Genomic DNA, 13019 nt, shown 5'->3' with positions numbered 1-13019 from the left:
AAATGAAAACTGAAATTATAAAAATCTAGAAGAAAGTATAGGTAATGTTTGATTGATCTTGGAGTAAAGAAGGACATTTTAAACATTAAAGCATTGGATGAAATCTCAAAGGATAATATGGAGAGATTTGACAAATGGAAATAGAAAAAGATTGGATGTCAAAAACATTATAAACTAAAAGCAAACAACAAACTTGGTGAAATATGCTAAAGGCAAATATGCCTTTTATATATAAGGATTTCTTACAGATCAGTAAGAATTCCTTAACACCTGAATGGAAAAATTGTCAAAGGGCATGAACAATACACAGGAAAAGTTAAAAAAGGCCAGTGAACATTTGAAAGACATTAAGCCTCACTAATAATTAAATACATGCAAGCTAAAATGTCAGAAATACATTTTTCGTGATTAACTTGGCAAAAATGCAAGCAAACCTAGTATTCATTACTGGAAGGGATTTAATAAGTGGGATGCTCTCATACAATAATAATAGGAATGTAAGTGGTTTCAAACTTCTGAGAAGACTTACTAATTCCACTTTTAGAGATACATTCTATGAGATAATAAAAATTTTGACTAGAGATTTATCTGTAAAATGTGTCATTAAAGCAATTTCAGTAATAATGAGGAAGTTGGAAATAAGCTAAAATACCCTACAAGAATGAATTGATTTTTAGAAACACTATGTTCCTATCTATTCTAAATAGTTACCCATGTATTAAATAAAATATTTTGAAGCTTTTAAAAACATACTCAAAAGCAGAGCAAATACTACAATGAACCCCAACATGCTGCTTGTCCACTTTGTCCAGATAAAGCAATAGCAAGATGTTGTCGTATTTGCTGCCATCTCTTTTTTCTTTTCTCTTTTACTTTACTGAAGCATTTTAAAGCATATATCCAGACATCATGTTATTTCATGTCTACCTACATACTTCAGCATGCATTTTTTTTAAATGAACTTTTTTTTACATAGTAATCACAGTGCCATTTTCATTACTAACACATTTACTATCATTCCTTGGTATGATAGGGAACACTGAAATAGCCTCAGTTGTCTCAAAAGTGTCTGTTTGCTTCCTCGTGGTATCATTTAACCCAGAAGGCAGCAAACTTTCTGAAAAGGACCAGATAGTAAATATTTTCGGCTTTGCTGGCCAGATGATCTCTGATCTCTGCCATTGTGCTTGAAAGCCACAGTAGACACTGTGTAAAGGATTGGGCTGGGTTCCAATAACATTTGATTTACAAAAGCAGACAGCAAACAGGAATTGGCCTGTGGGCTGCAGTTTGCCAACCCCTGATTTAACTCACTACTGTTCTCCATGTAATCAAATCTTGATTAGATTCAGGGGCAATTTTTTGGTGGCAAGAATACTTCGTGGGGAATGCTGTGTGCTTCATCTCACTTCCCGTCCTAAGGTGCAGACTGTCTGTTGCCCCACTGTTGGTGATGCTAAGAGTACTACATGGATACAGATGGGTAAGGCCTGGTGCCAGGCCTTACCAGCCTTTTGTCTAAAGGTTTCATCCATTATGTTTATTGATTGAATCAATTATTTCTTTAGAATAACAAAGTTTGAACCACGTTGGTCCACTTGTATTTGGACTTTTTTCAGTACACATGTGCCATAGTGCTACATGATTCAAGGTAGGTTGAATCCTTGGATGTGGAACTGCAGATATGATGGGCCACCTGTTAAGTTATGCTTAGATTTGTGACTGCATGGAAGCTGGCACCTCTAACCCTCACACTGTTCAAGGGTCAACTGTTGTTAACTTTATATTATTTCATCTACTTTCATTAACCAGAATGTTTCTGTAAGGAAGAACTTTCCAATATCAATGAGTGATTTCAGTTATCCAGAAATATAGTTTGTATAGTAACAGCTTTTACAATCAGAATATGTGCTAATTCCTTCTTGCCTTTTAATTGTGAAATTTTAGTATAAAGAATTGGTCTCTGGGTCACTTTCAATGATTTGTAGTGGGTTGGTGTTTTGGGGGAAGTGAAAGGGGCCTTTCTTTTTTTTTTAGGTTGGGTTTCTTTTTGTTTTTGGTTTTTTTGGTATGACAATGAACTCACAGATTTTTTTTAATATATCTAATGATCATCTGTCATTTGCATGTATTATTGTTTTTGATACTCAAATTATTTCATCCTTGGCCAATGGAGCCCCTTTGTTTTGGCTCCTATTAGACTTAATAGCTTCTTTCTTTCTAGCCTGACAAGTTCCAGGGAGAAATTTTTAACAACAGAGTAATGATACTGTCTATAATTATGTTGAAATTTTAACAAAACAAAGAACAAGCAAGCAAGTAAATCATATGCATAAAAAATCAATAAGAAGTATGCCAAATAATTAAATATTTTTTCTAGGCAGTACAATTATAGGAAAATATTAGCCCTTTATTTTTTATTTACTTCTTTGTACTCTTTTGTACTCTAGATCTTCTATTATAATTTAAAAATTTATTAAAATTTTAACAACCCAATTGAAGATTTTTTTAATTTAGCGTGTTTCTTTAGTGCATTTAAAATAATAAAAATTATTTTAAAAGATACTTATACATACCTTTTCAGAATTATAAATTGAGTAATTGTACAGTTATTAACTATATCCCGTATTCTCAAAGTGCTTGCAAAGAGAGAGGAAAAATAGATTTAAAAAATCATTTTTAACAACCTCCAGGCTACAAAATTATATTAGATGCCTGATTTCTCCCATCTGTCTTTATAGACCTTAAAAAATTATTTTTTTTGAAAACAATTTGGAAACTAGTTATTAGTATATTTTTTATAGCTCCATAGATGGGCCACGACTTCTGGAGGTTCCTGGATCTGTGGGTATTCTATTATCCTGAATCCTGTGTGTTGACCTACTCAAAGTAGGTAAACAAGAACAACACAACAAAAGAACCTATTCCTCAGTATAAATCAAAGAGGGCATGTAAATTAGTCTCCTTCACTGCGGCCGGTGATAATTTCGATGTGGCCCTAATGAGGGTCCCTTTAACCTGAGTTCCACCAGTGGCCATCCTGGACCCATGTACATGGGGTTTTAAATTGTTGACCCCAGAAGGAAATCATCTCACCTGGATCCATCCCAGACGATCACACTGTGTAAAACATGAAAGGTGATCCTACTGCATGTGTATTTTTTAAATGAAGTTATATTTACCATGAATAATAGAGAAAGAAATGTAAAAACTCAGGATTTATGCAAGAGCTAGTGTGGGTGTGTGTTTAAGTGCATTTTAAAAGAAAAACTCCTTTCTTGCCAGCAGAACTGACAGTCTCCTACACCCCCTTCCTAAAGCCTTGGAGCGGAGCTAAAACCAGGCTGAAACGTCCTTACTTCTCTCAGGCATTCTGGAAATTTGAAGCAACCCACGCTTTTTGGGTAAATCATTCAGGATTTCTGCCGTTTCCTGCCCAAGGAACAGTTTCTTCATGATGTCATACTGAAATTTTTGTCATTGATAAATTCTTTATGCTACCTAACATAATTAACAAAAGCTGTAATTACAAATATTGCACTTAGAAGTCTGTGGATTCTACAGGACAAATTCAACAGTCAGCTTAGCAGCAGGAAACAGAAGGCACACTCAAAGGGTTTAACTGAAGCAGGCGGTTGGGTACGATGCCTGTGGCTGGTTCAGTGCCAAGACTTTGTACATATTTGTTTAACTAATGAAGGACAATGTCGTATATGCCTCTTGTTTCCCTCCCAATAGGAAGGGCAGTACGAGACAGTGAAGAGATGCTGGGTGAACACCAGTTTACTATATAGTGATTGAAATGCTGTACCAGGTACCTCAAGTTAAAGATATATGTAGGTATTCATCTTCTCAGTCCCTGCCCCGGGAGACACTGGCTGTAAATATTGATGACAGGTGAGGCGCACACTCCAGGTGAAAAATTGCTACTGCCTTCCCTAAACCGCCACCATTCTAAATCATTTCAGCCCCCATTTTTTAACCAGACCCTACCTAGCACTTAATCCTTGAAATTACTAGTACTGAAAACATGGCATATACATATTCCTTCTTGTTTAACTCTGGCAAAATGATAATACAAAACAAATACCAAACAAAGCACATTTGTTTTCTATTTATTTAAATTATAATTTCAATAGTGTTTCTCAATACTGGAGATTAACTTTGTCCCTTTGAGAGTTTTTAAGAAAGTGATTTTTTCAGGGTAGAGAATCTGAATTTTTATTTATTTGAGCCATCTCTCTTTCCAAAGAAGTAATTTATGGCCCTGATTCATAGGGAAATACTTTTCAAGACAAATAGATAATTTTGAATGACTGGATCTCATTTGTTTGGGCTTATCTGCTTTGGGATAGGAATCAGGAACCAGGCTGTCCTGAGGCTGCGTGCAGACCTGTTGAGGCTTGTCAAAGTGCTGGAATCTGTCTCAGTAATTAGTAGCTTTGCACCTTAAGAAAGGAGCTCAGATTTCTTTGGATTGAAGCGTGGGACATGCAGAGAGAAAGCCAAGGACAATAAGCGAAGAAATAGCTGAGCAGTAGCAGCCAAGAGGATTCTCATCACTCTGTGATTTAGGGTCACAGTGCAGTTCAGGAAGAACGTAGCACATTTAAAAGAGCAACCAAGGCAGAGAGTATGAACAGTGCAGTAAAAAACATTTACTTCCAGAAATGGACTGTTGAAGCCCTCTATAGACTAATATGCCTAAAAGTCAAAAAGGATACAAGGGAAATGAACCTTTTTACCAGTGCCAAGTTCACTTTGTTCCAGGAACTGGGATATTTCATAATAAAAATTGAAACAAAGGCCAAAAATGAACCAATGGCAATTATTTTTCTAGATGGATTCTGGTCATCTTAATTCAGGCAACCAGTATATTTTATTCAGGCCTAGTTCTCTTTCTGTCCTTATTCAAGCCATGAAGTTTTAAGATAAACTTTGATAGATGGTAAATTATTTTAGTTTCTTTAATATTTATAAAAATGTAATAGTCCTAGAAGTTATTAGTACTAAAAGTCCTTATTCACTTTTTTGCCTAATTAGTTACTGAAATAACTGACATCAAAATATTTCCATATAATAAGGAATTATTTGGTAATGAAAATTGATCACTAATTGGTTAGTTTAAATAGACATACTTTAAGTAATATTGATTGGCTTTCAATGCCCATACGATACTTCTCATCAAAGTATAAATGAATTAACCAACCATTATAAATAATTAACAGATATGGAAGGCACTTACAGGAGTCAGCAGTACGACGTTCCTGTTTGCTTAATAAGCATCTACACAGGTCACTTCATGTCATGCATACTAACTTATAATAATGAGTATGGTAATAATATATAACTTGAAAGTTAAGGGAACATTTCTAATTTGAATATCATTTTCATTTTACCCATTTACCCCAGACAGCAAGATTTCTGATTGACGTATTTTTGATTGGATGTGTTTGATAATAAAAGATCACTTCCTTCTGCTTCCTTGAACTCTTAAAGCCAGATCTCTTATCTTTCAAACTCTGTTGACCAGTTGATGGGCCCAGTGATCAAAAACTGGGTGTGGTCAATAATATTCAAGTAACTTTTTCCTAACACCGACAATTCTGAAAATTCATGTTAATAATCCTGAATTGCTCTGGCCACCCAAAATCTGTGGACGAGTATGACCCAAAAGTATACCACCTGAAGTGTTACAACAGACAAACCTTTGAGTTTTAACAAGAATGGTACAGAAATATCTGTGATCCAAAGTCTTGTAAGGTTTTGCCTTTAAGTATTTTTTTGTGATAGTGGGTATTTCCTTTGGTAACACAATTGGTCAGCATGGAAAGTAAAAGGCAGGCCATTCACAGGATTAACCCGGGGCCTCATGAGCCCAGTGCGTGTGTGAGGGCATGCGTGGGCACGGCTCACTGCGCGATTCCCCTTGGCCATCATTGATTTCCTCCTCCTCATTAAACACTCATTGATTCTTGTCTTCCAGATGACACAGGCTGTCCTAGCAGTCAGTCAGTGTCTCCTGTGAAGACGCCCTCGGATGCTGGAAACAGCCCTGTTGGCTTTTGCCCTGGAAGTGATGAAGACTTTACCAGAAAGAAATGCGCAATTGGAATGGTTGGTGAGGGAAGCATCCAGTCAGCTCGCTGTAAGAAGGAGCCCAAGTCAGGCCTTGTGAAGCCAGGTGAGTGTTTGCTCTTCGTGTTCTTATCAGAGCAATGTGACTGGAGGGACTGCAAATGAGACGTGAAATGGAACACCTGGATGTTGAGATAGGGAACACTAATGCAGTACCTGGTACCCAGAAACATCTTTTTATATATATACATATTTTATATTATATACATATAAAAAAGGTGGAGCAGAGAGTGGAATATTTTCTGCACTGGTTGTTAATAATTGAGAATGTATATTGACATATGTGTCCATTAAAAAGACATTAAAAAAAGGAGGAAAGTGGAGGAAATGTTAACTGAATGGCCTAACAGACACTGAAACTATATAATTAAGTCTAGCATAAATTATTCTGAGAAATTCCTTGGTACCATCTAAAGTGCACACAAATTGTGAAAAGAACTGGTTATCTTGATGCAGATCTGCAGGGCTGGACATACCTGCTAACCTAGTTATTCTATTTGCTTTTAAATATTTAAATATGAATATGATACTTTATATGTGTAGACATATACACATAGAATATTCAATTATTTCAAAATTGTTAAAGCTGTGAGATGAAATGGAGCTCATTATTGCAGTGAATGCGATGCCATGAACATCAGAAAAGGTCAATTCTCAGAATTTGCAATCTATAAATAAATATTTTACATCTCAGAAATATACAGAGTGTACGAACAAATATAGTTTTAGTGAAACGAAAGTTATAACTTGAAGGTAAAAGTATCTGAGCGTTGGCATTGAGAAACAACCCTTATATTGCATTATTTTTTCAATATCACCAGTTATACTACACATGTCTATGAGCCTGAAAAGACAGATTAATGGCTTGTGTGAGTCTCATTCCTCACATTTGTCTTCTAATTTTTGTTCTGTGATGGCTTGTTGTGCAAGGGGCTATAGATGGCTTTATTTCAGTGGAGCCAGGGCTTGGTCCTCTGTCTGCTTCCACTGGAAGGTCCTGTGTCCTCTTCCATCTCCCTCTGTTTTTGTTCTTCCTGAATAAGTGATATGCATAGCATATCTTAATGGATTTTTCTTCATCTTGTTCTTGGCCAACCGAAGAGAATGTCATTTGGGCTCAGAGTTTAAGTACTGTGTGAAGTCCGCTATTTCCTAACAGTTCCTGACAAATGTTAGTCATGATGAATTTGTTAATATTCTTTTGATTTGGAATAATATAAAAAAGAAAGGGAATGATACACAATGGAAAAGACAGCATATGAAAAGAAAAATGGATATTGTGGATAAAAAGGGTGTTGGGTACCCCCAATACTTGAGACGGAGACAGTGAGTTAATGTCATACAATTATAGCCAAGAAATAAACCATTACCTTGTGTACTCAGCAATCAGAACTGCCTTCTTCCTTCCCTCAGCACAGTTGTCCTTTTGTTAAATTAAGATACAGTTCACATACCATATAATTCACCCTTTTAAAATGTACAATTCAGTGGGTTTTAATATATTCAAAAGATTGCACAAACATCACCACTATCCAATTTCTGGACATTTCCATCACACTCCCTAAAAAACCCCATACCCATGAGCAGTCACTGTCCACTCTTCCTTTCTCCCCGGGCAACCACTAACCTACCCTCGGTCTCTATGGATTTGCCTGTCCTGGGCATCTCGTATAATGACTCATACAACATGTGGCCTTTTGTGTTCGGCTTCTTAGCATGATATGTTCAAGGTGCATCAACGCAGCATGTGTTAGTACCTCTTTCTTTTTATGGCTCAGTAATATTCCATTGTATGGATATATCACATTTTAAAGTAGACTTTTGGGAAGCAATTTTGGGTTGACAGAAAAATTGAGCAGACAGCACAGAGAGCTCACACACACCCCCTCACTCCTCCTACCTCCAGCTTCCCCTGTTATTAACATCTGGCCTTAGTGTGGTGACATGCCACATTTTGCTTATCCATTCACCGTTGATGGACATTTGGGTTGTTTCCACTTTGGGGCTATCGTGAATAACGGTGCCATGAAGATTCACATGATAAGTTTTTGTACGTGCTTTCAGTTCTCTTGGGTATATACCTAGAAATGAAATTGCTGAGCCATATGCTCACTCTCTGTTTAACTCTTTGAGGAATTGCCAAACTGTTTTCCCAACTGGCTGCACCACTTTACATGCCACCAGCAACGTATAAAGGTTTCAATTTCTCTGCATCCTTGTTAACAGTTGTTATTATCTATCTTTTTATTATACCCACTCTCATGAGTGTGAAGTGGTATTTCATTGTGCTTTTGATTTATATTTCTCTAATGGCTAAAGATGATGAGTATCTTTTCATGTGCTTATTGGCCATTTATATGTCTTCCTTGGAGAAATGCTCTCAATTTTCCTTTAACTGAGAAGTAGTCACCAATAGAGTCTGCTTCTCTAATGTACAGAATGTAAGTTGAAGAGCAGAAGCCCTGTCATCCTCTTTTTGTATTCCTAGCACACAGGGTCCGGTGTGTATCGAGGGCACAATCAACATTTGTTGACCTCAACAGCAAAGGTAGGCTATGGGGTTGAGAGTATAAAATGGTGCAAGAAAGAATGTCAACTTCATGGATTGCAAAGAAAAAGCAGATTTTTATTGTGATGGTATTGTAGGATTTGAGTGCAACCTGAAATTATTTCATTTTTGTTATTCACCTCCCTCTCCTCCCCAGCCTCACTGCAAAAACATTTTACAGTGATGACAATACAGTGGAACAGTGGAACAGTGAAACAGTGAAACAAGAAATAAGTGTGGTACAGCAGGAACAAACTAAGTTTAAATGGCAGTTAAGATTATACTTGCCCTTCCTTGTTTCAATAATCATATGAATAATCGTACTTAATATAAGATTGAAGACCCTATGTATCTATGTATATATAGAGAAGTCACAGTGAACAAGTCTCTGTTCCTATGGAAGATACTCAGTTGCTGAAAACCAGCTACTTGTCTTGCTGAGATTGTTTAAGGCTTATGTCCTTATGAAGAAAATGCAGACAAAAAAGGAAAAAAAAAGAAGAGGAGAGGGAAGGGAAGAAGGAAGGAAAGCAAGAACAGTTCTTCTTCATGCTGGGTTTTGTTTTTTTTTTATGTTAATCCCAACCTCCTAATTTATCCCCACCCCCCAGCCCTTTCCCATTTGGTAACCATAAGTTTGCTTTCTATGTCTGTGAGTCTATTTCTGTTTTGTAAATAAGTTAATTTTTATCATTTTTTTAGATTGCACATATAAGTGATATCATATATTTGTCTTTGTCTGACTTTACTTAGTATGATCATTGGTCTATCCATGTCGCTGCAAATGGCATTATTTCTTTCTTTTTTATGACTGAGTAATATTCCATTGTGTGTGTGTATGTGTGTGTGTGTGTATATATATATATATGTATACACATATATATACCACATCTTTATCTAGTCATCAACTGATGGACTTTTAGTTTGCTTCTATGTCTTGGCTATTGTAAATAGTGCTGCTATGAATATTGGGGTGCATGCATCTTTTTGAATTAGAGTTTCCCATGAAACCTCAACTAGTATATGATATTTTGTGCATATTTTTCTGGAGTATGTGTCCATGGCCTTCATGTTGTTTTGACTAATGGATCCTTGGAGTATCCTGAAGGCCATGGACCCATACTCCAGAAAAATATGCACAAAATATCACATACTATTTCTGAGGTTTCATGGGTCTCCTTTATTAGGATCTAGGATTCCTAAATGACCCAGAGGCAGAGCCTGAAACACCTCTTTTGTCAGCGCTTCTCATTTAATTGATCATAGGCAAACATCACCTAAGTAGAGCTTACCTTGTGATCTTTTGATTTATTTGCATTTTGTCAAGGTCAGAGGCGTAACTAAAGTTTATTTCTCAGTTGCCTGAAATTCCTAATGTCATCACTAAAAACATTGCTCTAGTTTTTGAGTGGGACCCAATTCTGTACAGTAAGCTGTTTGTATTTAGAACAGTCTGCACCGTGACCTACCGTTCTCTGAACTTTCAGCAGGATAAACCCATCAGTCTCACAAATATGAAGAGAGGAAATCCTGGAAACGAGGTCCCTGAGTGACTCCAGAATTTAAAAAATGCAGCATCATAATCTGTTAAACCACAAGAAGACACTGCTCTCAGGTTAATACATTCCTCCTCCATAGCCCCAAGTGGCCATCTCCCCACGGCCTGAACTCATTGTCCACTCTTGATGTGCGCCCTACTTTTTTAAAATAAATCAACTCATTAGAACCAATACCAGTTTATTAAAATAGCAAGCAATTAGTGTCTCTTAGACAGATGCTCCAGGGCCGTTTAACATTAACCTGAGCCCATTTAATTTTAGATCCACTGTTCTAGATTCTGGAAACTGCTGTTCACCTCAGAAAGGAGTCATTGAAATGACCCTTTGGTCATTCAGACCAAGAGCTAATAATGTTTGCTGAGTATCTAATGCAGAAAGAGAAGGTCAAGATGTCCCAGGATTCCAGAGGGGCTTAGAAAGGGAGCCGAGCCACCCGCACCTTTCCAGCAGGACACTCGGCACACACAGCAGGAAAGCCCTGCCCCCCGCCCGGCAGAACTTGTGCTGGAGCCTCTTGGAGGCAATGAGCCTTCTGCCATTTTGGCTTCTGTCACTTAATGCATTTTGTGCAGATTTAATTAAAAATTGCCACCAAAAAGCAAAAGAAAACATCCCTATAGTCCAATTGGATTATAGCTTTGCCTTTTTCATGTTTTCCTTTTATCTACAAGTCAATTCAATAACCACTCAGGGCTGAATCTCCAGAGCTAATACAGTGGCTGTCATAACATAGGTGTTCATAAATACCTCAGTGAGAGTAGAGGGTACAGGGAAGGCTGTTCAGTGTGGGATAGCGTGGGAGAGCTGGGCAAAGAAGACCTCAGCATCATCCCTGCTCTTATGGACCTTACTGAAGGCAGAAAACTGTACGATAAATCTGGTCAGTAGTGCCGATTAAAGGGGAAGGGATGAAGGCATTCTGATTGCGAACTTTTTGAGGGATCTGCAGCGTTCACATCCTTCTCCCAGGAGCTTCTCCTGTATTTAGTTCACAGTCAGCTTTCCTGATGAGATTTTTTTTTACCCAGAAAGGAAAGGCCACGTTGGATTTCCATGCCAGTACACTGAATGATGTTCCTGGGCCTCCTTTAAGGCTTGATTTCCTACTTGGGAAGCATCCTAACCCAAAGAAGATAAAGACCCAGCGTCATTTTTCTACAAATGCAAGTGCTAAATCCCTTCCGACACCAGGCTTTTTGGAGAGCTGGGCAAACAATTACACAGTTTAAACAAATAATTAGAAAATGTGAAAGTTAAAAAAAAAAAAAACCACTGATTAAGGAGATAGGTAAAGAGCAAATGGTTAGGGCCAGTCCGATTGAAAGGAAATCCACATTTAGAAACTGAAACGTTGAAATCTGCATTTGAAAGATGTCACCTCTGCCATGCCATCGGCATTCAAGCTAAGTTAGTATTCCCAGGTCATCAGACACCGCCCAGGCTGTTGAAATTGGAGACCAGGCCAGGTGAACTCTAATGACCTCACAACAGTAACGGAGGACGGGTGACTTTAAAAAGACAATTTCCCACATTTAGAGGCATTCGCTCGAAAACTCAGAAGGCACCACCTCGGTTAAGTGATGAATCAGCGCTGCTTCCCTTAGTAGACGGAGGCTCTTCCACACGCAGCTGATAGCCTGCAGATGTTCTGTGCTTATCACAAGCATCGCCCCTTTCACTTCACAGTTAGTTCTGTGAAACAGAAGAGAGCGAGACAATTTACAGGGTGGGTGGGGGTGAGTGGGGGCAGACATGTGTGGAACAACTTGAGCGACAAAGTGGAGAGTCAAGAGCTTAGATCTACACAGTTCCTCCCCAGGTTACCCAGCTTGTTGTTTCTGGCAAGAAAAAAGTGTGTGTGGGTGGGTGGGGCAGGTCTGGGGGGACACTTTCTAACCACTGGCCTCAGGAGTCCAGTACACTAGGCTCACATCTTCATCTCACCCCCTTATAACTGTGCACTCTTCAGCTACTAGTTATATCCCAGAAACTTGGTGTTCCGAATCTGTGAAATGGGCTTTCGTGAAGGTTAAATACACTAAAGGATATAAAATGCCCGACATTGGACCTGGCACCAAGTAATTCCTTAGAAAATGTTAATAATGGTCATTTATTGCTCTTAAAAGAGTTACCAGAAATTCCTTGCACTTTGTTTACAGGAAAACCCTTCAAACTGTCACACAGGACTTACTGTTTATTTAAAACAAAATTCTATCCCAGTTCACATAAAATGGAAGGGTGTTTGCCATAGGAGGGCACTAAAAAGAGCATGAATTGACAGCTGATGGCCTGACAATGAGGAAAGAGACAGGAACAAATGAAAAAGCAGACAAAAGACCACTTAAAAGCACAGTGGCCTTTAAAATGTTTTAGGGCCTTAAATGTTTTGTAGCACTTAATGCAGTAATTAACGTTCTAGAGACAGACAGAGTCATTGTGATGGTGGAGTTGGCAGAAAATGATGTGTATGAGGGCAGGAAAATGTCTTCAGCATTTTAGACATATTTTTGTGGAGTGGAAAAATTAAAATTTTAGTGCTGAAAGAGATTTTGGTTATATGGAAACTTTCTACATTCTTTGGCAAGGCAATACTTATTCTAATAGCTTACGGTTTCAATCAAAGGTCTTCCAGCAAAACCCAGGCTCAAATAAAGGCTGTAATCTGTTTCAGATACTGAAAGCCTTTTGAAGGTATCTGGAAGAATATATTAGAAGTAACTGTGGGCTTGCGTGACCCTGAAGTTTGATTAAAAATTGTTTTAGCTAATACTTAT

At 37.8% G+C, this 13019-nt stretch overlaps 1 protein-coding gene across 7 annotated transcripts in view; it reads left to right on the top strand.

Moving 5' to 3' along the window:
• SYBU (syntabulin) overlaps positions 1-13019 on the top strand; it is a 104106-nt gene that overhangs the window by 53512 nt on the left and 37575 nt on the right. For 5 of the 7 annotated variants that reach the window (XM_074352913.1, XM_074352912.1, XM_074352910.1 and 2 more), the window contains 2 exons: positions 5987-6184; positions 8627-8686. In XM_074352913.1, coding sequence (XP_074209014.1) covers positions 5987-6184; positions 8627-8686 — 258 coding nt within the window. The remainder of the gene's footprint in view (positions 1-5986; positions 6185-8626; positions 8687-13019) is intronic. The other 2 variants (XM_074352909.1, XM_045517275.2) reach the window with 1 other exon arrangement.

The sequence above is a fragment of the Camelus bactrianus genome, chromosome 25 (assembly GCF_048773025.1).
Source record: "Camelus bactrianus isolate YW-2024 breed Bactrian camel chromosome 25, ASM4877302v1, whole genome shotgun sequence".
In the NCBI taxonomy this organism is placed as follows: Eukaryota; Metazoa; Chordata; class Mammalia; order Artiodactyla; family Camelidae; genus Camelus; species Camelus bactrianus.
This window is presented reverse-complemented; position numbering and strand designations above follow the sequence as displayed.